Genomic DNA, 22,561 nt, shown 5'->3' on the forward strand with positions numbered 1-22,561 from the left:
GAAATTGGGTTATTAGTTGAGATATCAGGATGACCCACAACAGCCATTAAATAAACCTGTCCTTAATTCTCTGGTAGCACAGTACAAAAGCTGTCAGTCTTAATTTAGAGGAAATGTGTAAAGTATTTATGCAGCAGTATTAAAGTGAAAACACAACACACACAAAATCCAAACAAATTTAGGGAAATAGAGTAATTTTTAATACATAAAATGACTGCACAATGACAAAAATACAACGAGTAGAACCAGATATATGAGTTTTCCAATTTTTAGCTAAAAATAATGCCAAGAACCACAAAATGGAATCACATGATTATCTGGCCAAGTTGGACTGGAGGAAAGTCACAAGTTAAGGCTGACTGGGAAGGAGCACAGGATGGATACATGGACCAGGTTAGTCCTGTTGAGGAGTTACCTTCTCAAGTATGGCGCAAAGATTGCTGTTCGCATTCTTGGGCTGTGAGGAAGACATTCCTCACTAGGAGCAAACTGAGCGTTGCGGACAGTAACTACGATAGCACGAAGCTTTGGTCGTTGCTGGAGATTGCATTTGTGGTCAACGCAGGCTGTTTGCACAAAGAGCAAGCCTCACTAGCAATTTGTATTGGCAGTCATTGTGGATTATCACTGTCGGCGTGAAGAGCAGGTCTCATTGGAATATCATGGGCTGTTGATTCTCACCGCGAAGAGGTCACTTCATGGTCACAAGGAGGCTAAATCCTCCCTTCACCTTTCTTCAGGAGGAGTTCACACTGATGTCAACAAAGGGTCCAGGATATGGTGAGTGGCCACCTCTAAGGGATCAGGTCTCAACTGACACCAGCAGCAGGGCTCAGGCAGATTCAAGCAGGTCCAGTTGGTGAAGGTCAGCTGGGTAGTTGCAGGGAGGTCTCTGGAAGCGTGTTTTGTCCCTGTACCTCACACAGGGAGTCAGCCATCTGACCCTTGGAGTCACTCTGGGTAGCCTGGATTCAAGGCAAGCAGGCTTCGTTGTCCTTCTTCAGTCAGCATGGCAGTCCTTCTTCCTAAGACAGCGAGGCAGTCAGGTACCTCAATTCACCAAAATGCTGGGGATAGCAAAAGTAGCCTCATGCACTCTTTGTTCTCAGTGATAGTATGGCGTTTGACCCTGAATCCCAAGAAATTATGCCCCAAGACCTTTATCCTGATAAAATCATAATAACTGAAGTCTAATGTATACCGCAAAGATAAAATATATAGGTAAATTACAGGGAAAAATTAAAAAAAAAGAGAGTTAGAAATCAGAAGGGTCAGGCCCAATAGCGCTAACTTATAGGGACTAGTAATTTCAGATGAAGTACTATGTTAGCTTATTTTACTTTCTCTTATTATTAATAAGTTTTGACATTATCATTTGCACACTTGCGGAGCACATGAGTGACTATTGTGCTCAAAAATATTTGTTTGTCATATATTCCCAATTATGAGCAATGTAAAAAAATGTGTATTTTTAAAATGTGTTTATATTCATTATGTATTATAGTGTGTATTCCATGCAAAGTGTAATCTCCCAGTGGAATCTGCAGAAAGTAAACAGAGTTTATCAGAGCACAGTTTATCTTCTGTGCTTGCTATTACTTTTACCACCTCTGAGGCTAGGGGTTACAAAATCAGTGCTAGGGGTCAAGAGACAAGCCAGGGGTAGCAGCTGCGACACCTAAATGATGTCCTTGAGGGCAGTCCTTCTGTATGTTCCATAGGACCAGGGTTATTCTAATGAGTGGGTCTGAAGGTCTTACTTTATACCTGGTGTCTGCTTTTGTGTGGGAGAATTCCCTGAACTACCTCCATAACTGGTTCTGGTCAGTTACTTCCCTTCCCCTGGTCTTGATTCCAAACTGTCTAGGGCAACAAAGGCAAGGGCTGGACTGATATCAGGGTCCTTTGAGTGTATTGCAGGTAGGGCCCTTTTTTTTTTTTAACTTTATTGAGTCACCAAACTGTACACAACCTTGGGCCTACAACCCGGAGGCCGGCGGCTATCGGACATTTATCTATCCACACAGCTAGTTTGCCAACAACCTCAGGGGCAGGCAGCGCTACATCCTTCGACAATTGTTGTCAAATACCTTCACCATGTGTCCATCAAATTTCGGTAAGGAATAACAATGAAAATATAAAGAAAAACCCGCCCTCTCCGATATCACCACTTTTATCATTACAGAAGAAAGATATGATATTTGTCAATTAGCAAATATATACTTGAGGAAACTTGTAAACTCTGTTCCAACCGGGTCCCTTCCCCTCCGATGTATCCGTCTCATCGTCAATACTACGTAGAAGTGCTGGAGCCCTCCCGCAGTGCCCCATCTACCATGTGAGTTAGATCGTCGACAACCTGCAAGACAAGGATTATTCTGATTGAAGGTCCACCCCTCCCATTCTGAGCCAGTCAGCAAATGGGGTCCATATACCTACAGGCCTAGAGCCACTCTGCATCTGCTCCAAATACAGCTCTAGTTGATCTTTGCAATATGTGACTGCCTTAATCCAATCAGCTATTGCAGGCAGTCGTTGCTTCCTCCAGTGTATTGCCACCTGTCTCTTAGCCATCAGCAACAGCATCGCAGTAAGCTTGCGGCGCTGCACTGGGACATCTCTCACATACCCCAGCAATGCCAGCATGATCGACCTCTCCACCGTAGTTCCCTATTATGTGTCGAATATGTGTAAATACGTCCTCCCAATATCGTGCCACCGGGGGACAGCACCAAGCCATGTGTGTGAAGGTAGCATCTTGTGTATTGCACCTCCAGCATCTGTCATCCGACTGAACTCCCATGTGGTGCATCTGTGAGGGGGTACAATACAGGCGGTGTAGATAATTAAAATGTACTAGCCGAAGTCTGTAGTTCGGTGACAGGTATTCCAGTTGAGTGCAACAATAAACCCATTGCTCCTCAATTATGTCTATAGTTGCCTCCTCTGCCCAAGCCGCCCGCGACCTGGTACTAGTAAGTGGGATCTCTTATATGTTATTCTGTAAATTCGCTTGACAAGCTTGTGGGGCGATGGATTAGCCAGTACGTTCTCCAGCGCAGGCAACATACAGGGCTCGCTCGGGAATTCGCCATATATGGCTCTACAAACTGCTCTAATCTGGTAGTAGAGCAAGGTATCATCCACAAGAGGTTTGAGTAATGGGTTTCCTCTTAAGGGCATGGATGGGGCATAGAGTACCTTAAGATGTGCCCTCTTCGCGATCTTTCCCCAGCCCATCTTACACTTTCACGGTATCGATGTCTTGGCATGGGTGCTTGTATGCCTGGAAAACTGCCGTGTTAAGAGGAAGTGGAGCGACTCTGTCTATCTCTATGGCTACATGTGGCTGATACGAAGTAGGGTGCTGCCAATAATGTAAAAACTGAGCCTTGGCGCTGTATGCATATAATTCAAAATCTGGAGCCCCTAGGCCTCCCTGGGAGAAGGACAAAGTTAGCACCTGCCAGGAAACTCGAGGCTGTCTAAGACAGTAGTACGTCGACGCTTAAAAAAATGGGTATTGAGCGGTATGGGTAGGCTTACAAATAGGTATAATAATTTGGGGAGGATTATCATTTTTGCGATGTCTATGCGCCCTGTCAAGGATAATGGGAGACTCTTCCACCTCACCACCTTACTCTGTATCCATTCCATTGCTCTGCAGTATTTTGTTGTCCATAGCTCTTGTAACGTTCAGCTTAGTTGGATGCCCAAATAGCGCACCTCCTCATTTGCCCAAGTGATCGGAAACTCTGACACAAAGGGAGTGGTTTCGTAAGTCAATGGGATCATTGTCGACTGAGTCCAGGTAATCTGAATGCCTGTGAGGCCTCCGTATCTAATGAATTCTCGCATTACTGAATCAAAGTTTTCACATGGGTTATTTAGATAAATAGTAACGTCATCTGCATTTAGTGAGATGACAATACCGCGTGTGGTGAAGCCTATGCTTTTGCTCGCATGCTGTTGTCTGAGTTTAGCTGCCAGAGGCTCTGTGGCAATGGAAAAAAGTAGGGGGGACAATGGGTACCCCTGTCTAATGCCTCTGGTGATGGCGATGGGCTCGGATATCTGACCATTTACTCAGGTCCTGGCCGTGGGCCTAGTATAAAGTACTTGAATTTGTTTTATGAATAAAGGGCTGAAACCTAGGCGGCACAACAGGGTGAATAAGAAGTTCCACTCCAGTGAATCAAATGCCTTTGTGGCATCTAGTAGGGCTTCTGATGCCTGTACATGTGGAGCCAGATAGTGGAGCACCCCAAAAATGGTTCATAGGTTGTGTGTAGTGGCCTGCCTGGTACGAAACCCGACTGGTCTGTTAGTGCAATTTGCGGTAGCCTAGGCGTCAGTCTGTCCGCAAGCAATTTAGCGTAGATCTTCGCATCTAGGTTTATAAGAGACAGTGGACGGTACGAGTCTGTCTTAGTGGGGTCTTTATCTGGCTTTAAGATCGTAATGATTGTAGCCTCTCGGACAGTGGGCGGCAGCATGCCAGTCTTCATGGCCTCTTGGTACATCCGGTGCAACCGGGGTGCTAATACGTCAGCATCTTCCTTATAGAAGGCTGCTGTCAGGCCATCCGCCTCTGGGGCCTTATGACCCGGCATGGCGCTGCTAACCGGTTTGATATCTTCTACTGTGAATGGCTGCTCCATGTATTGTCAAGCTCCGTCATTAAACCATGCTAGACATATCTCATCTAAGTAGTCGGTTAAATCGATCTGCGATGGGGTCACCTCAGAGGTGTATAGCTCTGAGTAGTATTCAGTGAATTCCCCTAATATATCAAGAGGCGTGCACAGGACCTCACACATTCCACGTGAGACATTTCAGTGTGTTTACAGTTGGTACATCATTGATTACTGCCATTAATGTTGTTGAGAAGTATTAGAAAGCGGGACCTGTCGGGTCAATGCCTCAACTTCGTCTATTGCAACACCCATCACCAGGGACTCATACGGTGCAGGCTCCGGGCAGTGAATACACATCACAGAGTTATAATTTCCAAGGTCTAATTGTGACTTTGCGTATGGTGACTCATTACTTAACGGCAATACCAATAACCAAAACTGTCCCACTGCCCACCCCCCTCCAATACCAACCCCCCAATCAGGTTGTGCATCCCAGCCTCCCCCCACCCCAACTTGTTCCCAACTCGAATTAGAATGCCAAGCATAGGGAATCATCCCAGTGGGTACAATTGGTTTCCGGCATACACCCCTGTTCTCTTGGCAGGGTGGCCAAGCTGCAACTGGCACATTACATCTCACTCCCCATGCCCACAATCAGTAACATTAAATGTTCACAGTTCGGCGGACTCTGGCACCATTTTACAGTCAGACCCTCATGACAATGCAGGACAATCAGCAGGTCGCTACCTTATCAGCTTCCGTTTTCCATCCACCCAAGCCGGCCAGTCCCTTCACATCCGTCTTGAATACTGGCAAGCAAGTCTAATCGTTGTCACTTAGTCTATCTTGCCATTTTCTGTCCGCCTGTGCTTTTTGCACTTTATGTTCCTTGGCCATCTGTTTCGCAAATGTGAATGCAGCCTTCGCATCAGTGAAGAAGGTAGGTTTCCCAGGGCCCTGTACCCTCAACTTCGCCGGGTATATTAATGCGTATTTCGTTCCGATTTGTTGGAAGATTTTTTTGGCGGGAAGGAACTCTCGTCTTGCCTCTTGCACCTGCACGGTGAAATCCGGGTACAGCGCAATCTCGTTCCCTTGATACTGAAGGGTTCCTTTCTCGCGAGCGAGGCGGAGTATCATGTCACAGTCTCTGTAATTTAAGACCCTTGCCAGGATCGGTCTCGCAGGAGCTCCCGGTTTAGGCCTCGGGCCTAGTGTTCTATGCGCTCTTTCAATTAGGAACATTGGGGAGAGATCAGGTCCGAATTGGTCTTTCATCATACCTTCCACAAAGAGCTCCATGTTGGGTATGTTTGAGGATTCCGCCACGCCTGTAATACGGATGTTATTTCTGCGCGAACGAGCTCCCAAATCCTCATTTTTTGTTGTATAAGTTCCAGAACCTTATCCATACCCCTGAGCTTCTTCTTCACTTCTGTCTGGCCTTCCTCATTCTCCGTGACTCAAGAACACTTACTTGGCCCTCTTGCTTGTTCATTCTCTGGGTAATTTGGTCCATCCTACCCGCTAGCGCGTCCATCTTAGAGTCTATCCCTTGCAGGCCGGCCTTCAGCACTCGGAAAATTGTTTTGACATCCTCTGCAGGAAGGTGCCTTGTCGCGTCACCTTCAGACTGTTGACATTCTCCCTCCTCTGCCTCAGTGTTCCTGGCTCCCTTTTTCGCGCCTTCAAAATTTATGCGGGGTTGGCGTGTGTCCGGTTTCCCTATGTCGCCTTTAGTCTTGGCGCCGCAATTGTACTTCGGCAGGTCTGGTAGGGCCACGCCACCCTCAATCAGGGATCGCTGCAATTACTCCCTTCTGGTTAGCAAGGGCAACAGATCATGAAGGTCGATTTTGCGCGCAGTTTAGGCTCCCAACCACCCTCTCTCAACACTATCAATACATTTTATTTATTTATTTATTCATTTATGTGACTTTTAAAGCGCTACAATTACCCGTGGGTGTCTCGGCGCTAAGAGCTATGTATAGTACCAGTATCTTAAGGACAAGTAAGTTCTGAGTCTAAAAAGCTGAGGGGTCATTGAGAAAACAACCAAGTCTTAAGTTGCTTTCGGAAAGTGAGCAAAGTGGGACTAGATTTTATGATGAGAGGAAGGGAGTTCCATAATCTTGCTGCTGCAACACTGAAGCGTCTGTCTCCCCAGTTTACTTTCCTTGTTCTGGGGGTTTGAAGCAGGTGGGCCGTGTTGGAACGAAGCGTTCTGCGAGTTGGGAGGGGCTTTAAGGAGTTTCTGAGAAATTTGGGTCCCATGTTGTTTATTGCCGCTTACACAATGCACAAGGACTTAAACTTAGTACGGCTTCTGACCGGGAGCCAGTGTAGTTGGGCCAAATGTTTTGTAACAGAGGCAAATTTTGGAATGCCAAGTAGAACTCTGGCAGAAGCGTTCTGAATCATTTGTAATTTGGAAATGACTTTTTCCTGCGCGTTGAGGAAAAGGGCGTTACAGTAATCGGTGCGATAAAACACCAAAGTTGAGATGAGTGTTTTGCCAGTTGTGATGGGGAGGTATGGCAAAAGCTTCTTAATTTTTCGCAGGATGTTAAATGACGATGAAACAACAGAATTCACATGGTGATGAAAAAGGAGTTTGTCATCGAATGTAACTCCCAAGTTCCTCACTTTGCTAACCGGTTCAGGTGGAGTGCCCATCTCTTCCGGCCACCACAGGGGGGACCAGGCAGGCTGGACCTTGCCGAACAGCATTACCTCGGTCTTAGCAGAGTTCAGTTTTAAGCAGTTGGAGGCCATCCAACTGCTAATGGCTCGCATACCGTCCTTAAAGTTGGCCGCTATCGTGGATCCGTTTTTGTGAATAGATAATACCAGCTGGGTGTCATCGGCGTATGTAGTCAGGTTGATGTTATACGCTTTTATTACCCTTGCCAAGTCCGACACATAAATGTTAAAAAGGGTCGGACTTAGCGAGGAGCCCTGAGGGACACCGCAAGGGAGTTTGAATGTTGGTGAGGTGAATGGACCCATCTTCACTGCCTGTTTGCGGTCGGCCAGGAAGGAAGCTATGAGGTCCTTGGCCTTGTGTTTGATACCGATGGCCTCGACACGGCCGATCAGAGTAGAGTGATCAACCGTGTCGAAAGCCGCTGATAGGTCTAACAGAATCAAAATAGCCTGACCATCGTTGTCCATTGTAGCTCTGATTTCATCAGCGGCCTTGATCAGAGCTGTTTCTGTCCCATGACCTTGTCGGAAACCGAACTGGGTGTCATCTAGTAGGTCATTGGCTTGAATGTAGTCAGATAGTTGTTCATTCATGACAGATTCAAATAACTTAGCTGGAAAAGGCAATGAAGCGATGGGACGGTAGCTGGAGGACTCAGATGGATCAAGTGAGGGCTTTTTGAGTAACAGTTTTATTATAGTATTTTCCCAGATGTTCGGGTATATACCAGATGAGAACATGGTGTTACAGATGTGAGTCAATGGTGAAACAATAGTGTCTGGAATGGAATGAAGTACAGAGGGATGACAAGGATCCAGAGGGGAGCCTGATTTGGTTGACAAGATAAGTTTGTGAATACGGTGTGAGTGTACCTGGGTGAATTCCATGAAAGTAGCTGAGTTCAGCTCTGGTTGAGTGTTCGTAGGCACCATAATGTTTGGATTGGGAATGAAGTCCTTAAATATAGAGGTGACCTTATCTGAGAAATAGTCAGCTAATTTATTACATAGGCTTTGTGAAGTTTCGGTAGGAGGGTGAGCTGGTTCTGCGAAGCGCTGTGCTGTAGGGGTGCGGCGTATCTCCCTGCTGTATCAGGATGCGTCTTACACCAGGTGTGGCGTCAGCGGCCACTCAGTCCGCGCTTCTGCAATCGGTATATTCCAGGAAGAGGGCGGCTCGTCCCACCAGCCTCAGGTCGTGGTTGTCCCGCAGGTGCAATCAAAGTTTATTAGGTCGTTTTCCCGCTTCTTTCAGTGGGCTCTATTCAGACGGATTTTATGCTAGTTGTGCTTATGGTATTTGGGTCTCTGTTCTCCTGCCGCCGCTCTCACAATGTCGCATACATCGCAATCGTCTATATGTGCGTGGACTTGTGCACTGAATTACCTGCCCAGGCCGCGGTCTGTCTACAAACTGGCGGTGCAGCTAGCCACCAGCTGGAATTATTATGGGCCCTCGATGCTTATATGGCCGGCATCAAAATTGCGCTGCAGGTTTCAGGCCTACCTCCAGTCTTCAGTTCTGGCCGTGCCCCAGCGCCGCAACACACTCGGGCAGACTCGTGCAGGGGAGCAGCGCCACCTCTCCTCTCCAGTTGCTCAGGCTCCGCGATCGATAATTTATAAGTAAGTAATTCATTTATTGTGTAGTTAATAAAAACCATTACAAAGTTAAAATACGTCATTTAAAATTATTCAGTTTACGTTCTTGATTGAAAATTAAAATCAGTATCAAGTTCATGTATAATTTGAGGTTATTTCTTGACGATCGATAATTGCATCTCTCTGGGGGGGCCCTCGTGTGCCCGCCGCCGCGTTCAGGATGGTCGGAGTTGCGCATTAGGGTCTGGTTGTCTCTCTACCCAGTGCTGCTCGGGGTCGCGATCCGGTGATGTGTCCTCTCAGCTGGGCCTCCCCCTACTCTAGGCCCAGGCTCGCTCGTCTTGGTCAGGCCGCAGGTCTAGTCCAAGGTCAGCCGCCGTTGTAGTGGTGTCTCAGCCAGGGGAGAGAATCTCCGATTCTTCAAAATTACTCGCCAGTGGTCAAGCACTTAATCCGACACAGGCCGGGGAGGAGATCAGCTTCCTAATTATCGGATGAATGCCGGATTCACGAGCTTGGCCGGCGGAGCCGCTTCAGCAGACGGCCATTCCGCTGCTCGGCTAAGCCATGCCCCCAGGTAGGGCCTTTAAAGTGCAGTCAGCTTTTCCTAAGTATCCTGTTATGAAGACTCACTCCTCTCATAACCTAGACCTTATTTGCTCCCACCTCTGGAAGCAATACACTACCTACAACAGCAGAGCCATTCACAGTCATGTGAACATGACACAGGAAGAAAGGCACTGAAGGGTTGGGTAAAAATAAACTGATATTTTATCAAAATTGTAACCGATTTTCTTACTGTGCCACTAAAAAACATTTTTAATGACGATTAATTTTAGTGGAAACAGCATGTCGCTATCTAGTCCCAAACTGAAGTTAGCAATTCTGAAGGGTGATAAGGTAACCTAGTATTAGTCTATGAGAGAGATAGGCTCTACAACTGTGAAAATGACTTTAGGAGTTTTTCTCTGTCAGTACATGTAAAATGTAAGTAGACACTTGCTACTTTTTAAAAAACTGTTCACCCTGCCCTGTGAGACTAGGGCCTACTTTAGGGGTGATTAGAAATATTAAAAGGAAGTTTTGGCCTGGCAAAAGGTTTTTGCATTCCATATTCAAATGGCAGTTTAAAACTGCACGACAGGCTGCAGTGGCAGGCCTTAGACATGTTTTATAGTGCTACGTTAGTGGCTGGCACAATATGCGCTGCTCTACACTAATAGTATTTAATTCAAAGGCCCTGAGTACAGGTAGTACCAATTGCTAGGGACTTATAAGTAATTTAAATGTGTAATTTAATGTAGACCAATTTAAATAACATTTTTATGGAGAAAGTACCTGCAGCTTAGCACTGTTTAGCAGGGGTAATGTGCACGGAGTCCTAATGCCCACAAAAACAAGTTCTGAAATATAAGGGAGTGAAGGGAAAAGGTTTAGGGGAATACCACATCAAGGATGTCAGGTCTAACTGGCACACTATTCCGGATATGCTTTTGCAGCCTACTTTACTGTAAGTAATATTCATTCTGACCTCCTCAGTTCGAAATCAGCTGGTAATCATGATCTGCAAACATATTGCACCTTGTGGCATCGGTGTCTCCCCAGGCGTATTTTCCAGACCTTAATACAGGACACTCATAAAGAGGTCCTAACTCTGTAACAGCAGACAGCACAGCTCCGAAATATGTAGCAGTTGTTGCTTTTCTGTGTTGCTGTCTGTCGGTGTCTGGAGTTTGACTTTGAATTATGTTTTTTATTCATTAGAGCTTTTGAAAAGCCCTGCTTTGCCCAACTAAAAAAAAATTGCTATTTGTTTGACACATGTGACACTCATGGTTAGTGGGCAGTTTATGGCGTCTTACATTTGGCACTTTATAGTGATGATTTATTCTCCAGCACCAGTATTTAGAATTTGTTGCACTGATAATTAATACAATAGATATTATCTTCTTCTGTTCAGTTATATCTATTTTGGAAATCTATGGGGCCCATTAGGATGGCGGGCGATCTGCCCGCCATCCATGCTGGAATGACCCCCCACCATATTAGTATGGCTGGGGGGTCTACGGCGGACGTAAAGACCGCCCGCTGCTTTTCCACCTCGGTCGCCTTGCGACCGGCTGGAAAAGGGTTTATATGGTGGCGGTGTCTATCAAACACCGCCAGCAATATTACATATAGCCATGTCTGAACTGGGGTGGCAGAGTGGGCTAAAGAACGGTGATGGATCAAACCCAGACCTTTTGACTGGTTGTGAGTGTGTGATTGGTTCAGATGCTCGGTCCATCACCACCCCCTTTTGAACCGATTTTTGGCGCCATAAGTGTGGCAGGGTATGCTCAGACGTGAGTCCCTTGCTCACTTTGCCACTGGATTCAAGCAAGCCGGGCTGAAGACGGCTGGAATGCCAGAAAAGAGGTCTTCGGAAGCTTGTTTCCGGTCCAGGGAAGGCATGGCTTGGCAGTTCGGGCTGGACTGTTCCCATGAGGCACAGGATTAGACTGATTTGCAAATAGCCATGTCTGAACTGGAGTGGCAGAGTGGGCTAAAGAACGGTGATGGATCAAACCCAGATCTTTTGACTCGGTGTGAGTGTTTGATTGGTTCAGATGCTCCGTCCATCACCACCCCCTTTTGTACCGCTTTTTGGCGCCATAAGTGTGGCAGGGTATGCTCAGACGTGAGTCCCTTGCACACTTTGCCAGTCGATTCAAGCAAGCCGAGCTGAAGACGGCTGGAATGGAATGCCAGAAACCAGTCCTCGGAAGCTTGTTTACGGTCCAGGGAAGGCATGGCTTGGCAGTTCGGGCTGGACTGTTCCCAGGCTGATTTGTGGTGTGGCTCACTGGTTAGAGGCGGCAGACCCGTAAGCAGAGGACGGCCCGGGACCAGGGTTCGATTCCCGACACGGCAGGGTCGTGGACCATGGTCAGCTGGCTCGATAATTCTCGCCTCGGTGCCTACTCCAGTCAGGGACCACACTCGGCAACTCTGGGCATTAGCTTGCCTCATCTTCACAACGGCCCCCCCAGACCGCCGGGGATGCTTGGTCGCACCTTAGGGATACCCATTAGGGACCATCTCTCAGGGTGAGCCAGGACGGGTTCCCCAGCGGTCGAAGCGTGGAGATACTCCTCCGGGAGTCGAATCCTAGCGCTATATAAACCCACAATTAAATTAAATTAAATTTTTTTAAATGAGGCACACAGTCAGACTGATATGCATATAGCCATGTCTGAACTGGGGTGGCAGGGTGAGCTAAAGAACGGTGATGGAGCAAACCCAGATCTTTTGACTGGGTGTGAGTGTTTGATTGGTTCAGATGCTCCGTCCATCACCACCCCCTTTTGTACCGCTTTTGGCCGCCACAAGTGTGGCAGGGTATGCTCAGACCTGAGTCCGTTGCTCACTTTGCCACTGGATTCAAGCAAGCAGGGCTGAAGACAGCTGGAATGCCAGAACCCAGTCCTCGGAAGGTTGTTTCCGGTCCTGGGAAGGCATGGCTTGGCAGTTCGGGCTGGACTGTTCCCATGAGGCACAGCGTCAGACTGATTTGCATATAGCCATGTCTGCACTGGAGTGTCAGAGTGGGCTAAAGAACGGTGATGGATCAAACCCAGATCTTTTGACTGGGTGTGAGTGTTTGATTGGTTCAGATGCTCCGTCCATCACCACCCTCTTTTGTACCGCTTTTGGCTGCCATAAGTGTGGCAGGGTATGCTCAGACGTGAGTCCCTTGCTCACTTTGCCACTAGATTCAAGCAAGCCGGGTTGAAGACCGCTGAAATGCCAGAAACCGGTCCTCCGAAGCTTATTTCCGGTCCAGGGAAGGCATGGCGTGGCAGTTTGGGCTGGACTGTTTCCATGAGGCACAGGGTCAGGCTGATTTGCATATAGCCATGACTGAACTGGGGTGGCAGAGTGGGCTAAAGAACGGTGATGGATCAAACCCAGATCTTTTGACTGGGTGTGAGTGTTTGATTGGTTCAGATGCTCCGTCCATCACCACCCCCTTTTGTACCGCTTTTGGCCGCCATGAGTGTGGCAGGGTATGCTCAGACCTGAGTCCCTTGCTCACTTTGCCACTGGATTCAAGCAAGCCGGGCTAAAGACGGCTGGAATGCCAGAAACCGGTCCTCGGAAGCTTGTTTCCCGTCCAGGGAAGGCATGGCTTGGCATTCGGGCTGGACTGTTCCCATGAGGCATAGGGTCAGACTGATTTGCATATAGCCATGTCTGAACTGGGGTGGCAGAGTGGGCTAAAGAACGGTGATGAATCAAACCCAGATCTTTTGACTGGGTGTGAGTGTTTGATTGGTTCAGATGCTCCGTCCATCACCACCCCCTTTTGTAAAGCAATATTACAATGGGCATTCCTGAATGCCTTTCTATGGCTGGAATGCCGCCACGGAAAGGGATGCTGAGTCTACCTGCGGGGGCCTTTTGCGGGCCCCCAGGGACTCCCGGGGGGGGGGGATGTGCACATGTTATGCATGGAAGCGGACAGCATGCCTTCCTGTTATTGTGGCGGGCGGTGCTGAGTGCACCGCCTGCCACAATGTTAGGAATGCTGGATGCACCCACCACTGTGGCGGGCGCATCCTAATGCCAGACACGGGACCCCCGCCCTTATGGCAAGCGGTTCCGATCCACGATGGGATGAAGGGTGGACTTTGTCCGCCCGTCATCCTAATGGACCCCTAAGTGTTTAATCTCTGCCAGGTGCCCACAAACCTTTATTTGGGTGTTATTTATTTGTTGGTGTCCTAGAGTGAAGGTTGTTGGCCTAACTAGCTACATAATATTCAAATGAAGTGGATTTTATGGTGTTTCTATACTTTATATTTGTAACACAATGAAGCCCAAATAAATTAAACATGCACATGTTTTCCTGATGATGATCCTGATGTGAATCAAGTTCAGGGAAGAGACATAGACATGTATGGGCTTATCAGAAACTGATATGTATTTTATATGATTGTTTACTTGCAATATTCATGTGCTTTTCTGCCCTCATTTGCTTCTCCTTTCTTTTTTCAGTCTTTTCTTTTGTGAGTACAGGTATTGTTGCGATAATTATCAATGCCCAATATGTTGATATATTAGATTATTATTGTTTAAAGAAATTCTTTCCTTTACGAGTATCTTTGTTGTTGTCTCTCTGTTTACAAACCCTAAGGTCTGGAATTCATTAACATACAGAATTACCAAGTGTTGGTACGGAAATGTTCCTTGCATGGTATATGGACATGTTCCCCTGCCTGAGTGGCTGACTAGTTTCTAGTATCCTGACTTTTTTTATTTTGGACCTTGGTGTCACATTAGTACAGTGTGTGTGCAGATCCCTATGCCTGTTCCTAACTATGAGTGTGTCTTGGACCTGTCCTGTGGCCTAGAAGGGTTATACGACACTCACCATCTGTTGGTGACAGCCAACTACTACTCCTGTCAATGGTGTAGTATGTAAAGCAATGATGATAGGATAGCATAGTTCATGGTTTGATAGGTAAATATGTGACCAGACCTTTTTATCTGAGTCAGAGAGTAGAGGCCTTTTCATCTACTTGTGTAAATCTCTGCTTGTATGCAGCCAGACCTTTGCACTAACATCCCACATGGTATGTCAGTGAGCCGGAGTAATGAATGCCATTTTGATCCATTTTGGGTGTCCCAAGCCAGGCCCTTGACAAAATGAGAGGACTCTGTTCCTAGACAGCGAAAGTGTATTGCTCACCATCCTGGAGGGGGAGAGTGGAGTTCTAGATTTGAAGTTAGGGGGAGAAGACAAGGCTCCTTTTGGAATTCTATTATGCCTTTTGGTTAAGAAGGAGCTGCAAGGAGTAGTCTTTCTGAATACCTCCATTTGTTGAATGGTGGGGGAAAGGTGTGCAACTGCAGATTCTATTGCAAAGGAGAGAAACCTTCAAGTAAGGCCTATCTATTAGTCTTTTCTTGATTTCTCCTTGACTTGGACTAATGATGAAAGCATCTTGCAGTAACCTCACACACAGAAGAAACATTTATCTCTGGAATTCCAATTATAAGGGAGTCAGGACCTCGCCGAAGCGAAAGTAAAAGAGAAACAACACAGCGGAGAAAGTGAAAAAGAAAAGAGCAAAACGCAGAACCTTGAAATAAGCAACAAGAAAACTTACATTTCCACAGTCCCTGGCTTTAGAACAGAAAGATTTGGCTAACATACAAATCTTGAAGTCTCCAGAACCTACTCAAATTATGAAACATCATTTACCATCACATGAAATCAAAGATCAGAAAAAATTAAATCCTTTGTTGCCAAATGTCTCTATTAATGTTTATTAAAGATCACCAACTAATGATTAACTCAGAAAATGAAGTTTAATTTTCCTTGAGGGATTCAAACTGCAAGGGGAGCAGATAAAATCTTGTACTATGAAAATAACTAACCTATTTACTGTTGGAAAATATCCACTGAACCGTGGGAAAATAGTACATTTATTGCAGAAGATCGATGCTCTTCACTCACTTACAACATCTGAAATAAAAGTATTGGTATTCCTGTATAAATCTCAGCTTATGGTGGTAATGTTGAGTTCCAGTCGAACGTGATTCTTCCATTATTCTAACAGAAAGTGATATCTTCCGTAAAAATTGATTTGATGTAGTGAATGTCAAGAAAAATTTAATACAGCACAAAAACCAAAAGAAAAATATTATGGTAGGATCCCTTACCATAATAATTGTCCTGGATCTCTAATCAATGTACCTGAAGGAACACTAACTATCTCAATAAAAGATGGAGAGCGATGAAGTTGGAATTACAACTTAAGAAAACCAAGGACAAAATCAAGGGAACACTCTAGGTCTGGGATTTTCAGCAATTTGAATAGCAACAAACAGGGTAACATAAATATACTCTCTTTTTAGCAGAACCCTAAAAATTGCATCCTGGAACATCGCTGGGAAAGACCTGGAAAAGTTAGCTTTAATCCTGGAAAACTCCACTGGAATGGTGACCTTGCAAGAGACATGGGATTTTGAAACCTTTGACCAAGAAGATTAATTTGTGTACAATATTCCGGCAGAGGCTGTGAAAAGGGGCCATGCCAAAGAAGGTCTTGCAATTTTCCTAATAGAAGAAATTCTTTGGGATCTGGAAGGAGTCAACATGTTCCTCCAGAATGTCCAATGCACTAAGATCAAGCACAGGAAAGAAAACCCGCACACCATACATGATATGCTAATTTTTAACATCTATATCCCCCAGGACATTCATATGATATTTTAATGATTAAAACATTCGTGAAAATAGAACTAGTTATGGAATCTAACGAGTATCCCTCAGTAATGATATTGCTGGACTTTAGTGGAAAAATCTAACATGCATCTTTGGACAAATGGGGAAATCATGCACATGGGGAAGCCTTGTCAATAACATTTCCTTAATTTTCAACAAAGGTAAAAAATTATATACGGTTGAAAATACATCTCACTTCTGTGACCAAAATACATGGAGTCATATTAAACGGAAGAGTAGAAGGTGACATTCCAGGTGCCTATACGACAAAAAGCATTTCAAAGCTCCTCAATGCTTGACTACATAATCTGCAGTTTGGATCTATTCGGAAAAGTGCAATCATTGAATGTTAAAAGTATACAAGAAAGTGATCACACAATTTTGTACCTGGGAATAGAAATCCTATTACAATGTATTTTTCCATGGTCCCTAACTCTCAAAAACTGTACCGCTGAAGTTGAACCTAAAACTAGGCTGATACATTGGAATTCTAATGCAATTAATACAATGAATACTGCAATAATGTCTTCACAATTTGATTCTTGAAGAAAGGCAGAGGGTCCTATACCAAGCTATGAAGATACTGTTTCCATGATTGTGTCCACCCTGAGGGATCTATAAAATGGGCAAGATAAGTGCTGGAGCTACCTTAAAGTAAAGAGTTTAGATTGTGAAGCACCAAAATTAAATAGATTGATTAGATTGCAATTTCATAACTACTCTGGGACCGGACAGAAAGAAACAGCAAAGCTGTAAAAAGTGCAACAACAAAAAGGGGAGAATAAAGTCAAGATCAAAAAGACAAAAACTCGGTTGACATACAAATTGCAATAAAATGTAAAAATAGTAAAGCATTTTGGAGTATAGTAGCTAAAGAAATGGGGACAAGGAAAGCCTTACAATCATTGCCAGTATGAATATCTGAATGCGAAAAATATATACAGGAGTTATACAAACCAAATCCACAGAATTTGGAAAAATCAAATCAACTTAACTGCAGTAAAGAAAAAAAAAAAGAATCAAGATGTTTTAGCTCCAACACCTAAACAAATAGCCCATTATATAAAGGCCTCAAGATCCTCTGCAGTAATAAGTCCAGACAAAATTCTGATAAATATTCTCCAAAGTAACTATTGAAGTCACAGAGTAGAGACCTTTTCATCTACTTGTGTAAATCTCTGCTTGTATGCACCCAGACCTTTGCACTAACATCCCACATGGTATGTCAGTGAGCCAGAGTAATGAATGCCAGTTTGATCCATTTTGGGTGTCCCAAGCCTGGCCCTTGACAAAATGAGAGGACTCTGTTCCTAGACAGCGAAAGTGTATTGCTCACCATCCTGGAGTGGGAGAGTGGAGATCTAGATTTGAAGTTAGCAGGAGAAGACAGGGCACCTTTTGGTATTCTATTATGCCTTTTGGTTAAGAAGGAGCTGCAAGGAGTAGTCTTTCTGAATACCTCCATTTGTTGAATGGTGGGGAAAGGTGTGCAACTGCAGATTCTATTGTAAAGGAGAGAAACCTTCAAGTAAGGCGCGTCTATTAGTCTTTTCTTGATTTCTCCTTGACTTGGACTAATGATGAAAGCATCTTGCAGTAACCTCACACACAGAAGAAACATTTATCTCTGGAATTCCAATTATAAGGGAGTCAGGACCTCGCCGAAGCGAAAGTAAAAGAGAAACAACACAGCGGAGAAAGGGAAAAAGAAAAGAGGAAAACGCAGAACTTTGAAATAAGCAACAAAGAAGCTTAAATTTCCACAGTCCCTGGCTTTAGAACAGAAAGCTTTGGCTAACATACAAATCTTGAAGTCTCCAGAACCTACTCAAATTATTAAACATCATTTACCATCATATGAAATCAAAGAAGATCAGAACCAATTAAATCCTTTGTTGCCAAATGTCTCTATTAATGTTTATGGGCAAGATAAGTGCTGGAGCTACCTTAAAGTAAAGAGTTTAGATTGTGAAGCACCAAAATTAAATAGATTGATCAAGATGTTTTAGCTCCAACACCTAAACAAATAGCCCATTATATAAAGGCCTCAAGATCCTCTGCAGTAATAAGTCCAGAAAAAATTCTGATAAATATTCTCCAAAGTAACTATTGAAGAGTGGAGCAAATTTTTAGCCCCCCTATATTCTACTGGGAAAATTCCAAAATCATGGCAGGGGAGCATTGTGGTCCCTATCTTAAAAAAAGGTTCCAGGTCAATCCCCAACAACGATCGACAGATGCCCTGTTGGATGCCACTGGCAAGATCTTTACACCTTGTGTTCTGGCCCATCTGAAAGACTGGGCAGAGGAGTGATACCTTTGACACAGGCCGGTTTTCGCCCAAAACATTCTGTAATAGACAATTTTGCACTTCTACAGACAATCATAGATAAATATGATATTTAGTGTCAAAACAACAGGTTGTCTACTGTGTTTTCATCTATTTCACTACTGCTTTCGACAGTGTAAATAGGCCAACACTCTGGAAGAAATTAGAGAGGCGAGGATTTCCCAATGACCTACTCACAATAATTATATCATTACACTGCAACATAGTGTAGACTTCAAATGGGGGAAAAAAGGATTAACTCGATCAATACCCATGAGGAATGGATTAAAGCATTCTGTCTTCTGGCCCTCATTTTATTCTCCCTTTATATATGTGATCTCCCAGAGTGTTTTTTACAAATTATTAATTTCATGCCAAAAATAGTATTTAGCAATATTCATATCTTAATGTACACCGTCAATGTTGTAATTTTAGATCTCACAACATTAGGCCTACAAAGAAATTCAACCGCACTGAATTGCTATGCGAACATTTTTTTTCCATGTCCCAAATATCTTTAAAACGAAAGTTGTTCCTTTTAGAGTTAAGAAATCAATATCTTCACTTTAATTGGATACTGGATGGAAAATTGCTAGAGGTTGTCAAAGAATACACCTACTTGGGGCAAATGTATTCACAAACCTTACAAAATTCATCCCTTTTATGCATATTGGGCTTAATGCAGATGCCCACATGGACGTATTACAGAGGCTTTACTCTTCCTTGGGAATAGACATTTTTATTCTTTGCTTGAGGTTTATCGCATGAAAAAACCTCCTATTTTATCTTACGCCCTAGAATATATATTGATTAAGACTTGGGAACCATTAAAAGTAAGAGAAGGGAACCGTTTATGCAAATTGATAAAAGTTAACCAAGAACTCCCAGTCCAAGTTATCTCTAGTTAGCCCTTATGCCAGAGGCATCTCTAATATAATTAGATGGGCATATAGAGGCAGATGTATCATTGTAGCAATGTGCGTGTCCTTAATAGCTATTTTTAGCGAATAGCTACTAAGGGCTCACAAAAATGCTATGTAAGTAAAAAAAATCACAATATTCATTGTGATTCCTACATATTCCTTAACTGCGAATCGCAAAATGCATTTCGTGATAAAGGAATCCCTTCCCTTGCTTTTCTATGGGCCAAGAGGCCCATATGAATGAATGGGAATTCCACATGCCAGTTCAATGGTGCAAGGGTTCCAAAAGGACACCCTAAGGGCATATATGTGTGCCACATGGCACTTTAAAAAAGCAAAAAAGTGCTTTTTTCTGAGGAAATCGCAAATTACTACCAACTTGAAGTTCGTGGTAATTTGGAATCCTTACAACAATATCGCAATTTGCAATGGCTACAGGAAAAGCAGTTAGGGAAACGGAAATTGCGATTCTCTAAATGCATGCACACAGTAGAGAATCTCACATTTTTCGATTCTTTATTTTGTGAGTAGGGTTTTGTTTCCTAAATGGCAAACAGCTAAATTGCGATTGCAAACGCTGAAATACTGCAAACTTCTGCGTTTGCGATCGCAATTTAGCTTAATACTTCTGGCACATAATCTCTTAAATGCTCATTTAGGATCTTTAAGAAATATTTTAAAATTGGAGACTTTTAGAAATGAGTTGTTTCAACTTACTTTTAATGAGAATCTCAGCATTGCACTAAGCCTGTCCCATTGCATAGTAGCACTTTTGCACATTTGAAGCTCTTCTTAAAGAACTTGACTCCTAGAATAAGTAATGACTTGGATGTAGCACATTGTTCTCAATTAAAATCTTTTGCAGAACCAGTAGGCAGTCTAGAATATAAAACCCTGCAATTGTACATATGCTTTTTATCAGAACAAAGGGTCCGGTGCACTATTTTCTTATTACGGTGTGGGATGCTTCCAATTAAAAGCATATACTTCTAATTGGAATATTTGCAAAAATACTACTGCGATCTGTAATTTGTGTTAGTGAGGAGTGCAAGATTTATTTAATGAATTGCTAGTCTGTCCAAATTCGACCTTGCTAGAGGCTCGGCACGGGTATATAAAGCCCATTTGTTTTAGATATAATATCTCCTCTGCTCAAAGTTTAATAAAGTTTTGGAAATCGCCATCTGATGAATTTGTCTGTTATATTTGTAAAAATATTTAAAACGCTTACTGAAGTTGTTTTAAAGCTGAAATATCATAACTGTTTTTAATAATTGTATCTTGTATTTGTTGACCTCAGTTGAGGTCTAAATCAAATTAAATAAAAATCTTGAAATCTACTTCCTCAACTGTGCTCTAATTGTTAATGTCTCATGATTGCATTTGCTGCTAGACCCAGGGTCACCAAGTGCTAAAAGATGAAGGAAGAAAGTGGGAGCTGGAGACACGTGGGAAGATAATGGGGGAATTGAATTAAATTCAGGAACACACACACTGCATTTTACTCAGTGCCTGATTAACATATTGATGACCTTTCTACTTTGGTTCTCAGTTTCCTTCGGATCCTGGTACGAGCATGTGAAGGGCTGGTGGTCAAAAAGGAACGAGCTACGTCTTCTCTATGTCTTCTACGAGGATATGAAAGAGGTAGGCATCAATTGCTCGGTATGCCTAATAGCCCACTTTGATTTAAGATTCCCCTTATACTAGCCCTAAATCGAATCACTGTATTTTTAGAAAACCCTCTTGTAGAATTAAATGAACCTGGATATGTTACTTGGAGGTGTAGGTTTGTCATGTGAATGAATGAATGAATGATTTGAGCTTTGTATAGCGCAACTTAGCCAGTGGGCATCAAGGCGCTGAAGATGGAGAGATGTGTGTGGAGGGGGTAGGAGGTGCGCCGGCTATAGGTAGGCTTCCCTGAAAAGCCAGGTCTTCAAGGCCTTCCGAAAGAGGGGAAAGGAGGATTGATCCTTGAGCTCTGCTGGAAGGGACTTCCAAATACTTGGAACAAGGGAGAAAAAGGCCCTCCCGCCCCGGATCACTGAAATAATATCGAGGGACAAAATATCGACTTGCAAAAATATCGTGGACAAAATATCGACAGTCAAAATATCGAGTTTGTATCTACAAACAGGTAAGTACAAAAATATCGAGTACAAAATATCGTTTACAATAATATAGTTATAAAAAATATCGACTTTGTTAAAAACAGTGTTTAATTAAATTAATATTACAATTTAAATACTAAAATATACTTAAAAATACTTAAATTAAATTATAATAATTAAATAATAAATGAAATTAATAAAAATAATTTTTTACAATCATATTTGTAAAAACATATATATATAATAACATACTATAATTAAATAAGATAGTATTATATTACCGTACAATACCAGAAGTGTAAAAATACTATTCCCACTCCAAAGAGTATCGACGGTCACATTATCGACTTGCAAAAATATCGTTTAAAAACTGAAAACTGACCCTGAACCCTAAAAATACCCCTTTACCCAAAAACCCCAAACTGACCCTGAACCCTAAAAATACCCCTTTACCCAAAAACTGAAAACTGACCCTGAACCCTAAAAATACCCCTTTACCCAAAAACCCAAAACTGACCCTGAACCCTAAAAATACTCCTTTACCCTAAAACTGAAAACTGACCCTGAACCCTAAAAATGCCCCTTTACCCAAAAACTGAAAACTGACCCTGAACCCTAAAAATGCCCCTTTACCCAAAAACTGAAAACTGACCCTGAACCCTAAAAATACCCCTTTACCCAAAAACTGAAAACTGACCCTGAACCCTAAAAAAGCCCCTTTACCCAAAAACTGAAAAACTGACCCTGAACCCTAAAAATACCCCTTTACCCAAAAACCCAAAACTGACCCTGAACCCTAAAAATACCCCTTTACACTAAAACTGAAAACTGACCCAAAACCCTAAAAATGCCCCTTTACTCAAAAACTGAAAAACTGACCCTGAACCCTAAAAATACCCCTTTACCCAAAAACCCAAAACTGACCCTGAACCCTAAAAATACCCCTTTACCCAAAAAACTGAAAACTGACCCTG

At 43.5% G+C, this 22,561-nt stretch overlaps 1 protein-coding gene across 1 annotated transcript in view; it reads left to right on the top strand.

The window, feature by feature from the left end:
- The window catches only part of LOC147728929 (sulfotransferase 1B1-like), a 659,149-nt gene that overhangs the window by 553,326 nt on the left and 83,262 nt on the right, over nt 1-22,561 (top strand). The window contains exon 6 of the mRNA XM_086959169.1: nt 21,026-21,120. Coding sequence (XP_086815295.1) covers nt 21,026-21,120 — 95 coding nt within the window. The remainder of the gene's footprint in view (nt 1-21,025; nt 21,121-22,561) is intronic.

This window comes from Lissotriton vulgaris, chromosome 2_2 (assembly GCF_964263255.1).
Source record: "Lissotriton vulgaris chromosome 2_2, aLisVul1.2, whole genome shotgun sequence".
Lineage (NCBI taxonomy): Eukaryota > Metazoa > Chordata > Amphibia > Caudata > Salamandridae > Lissotriton > Lissotriton vulgaris.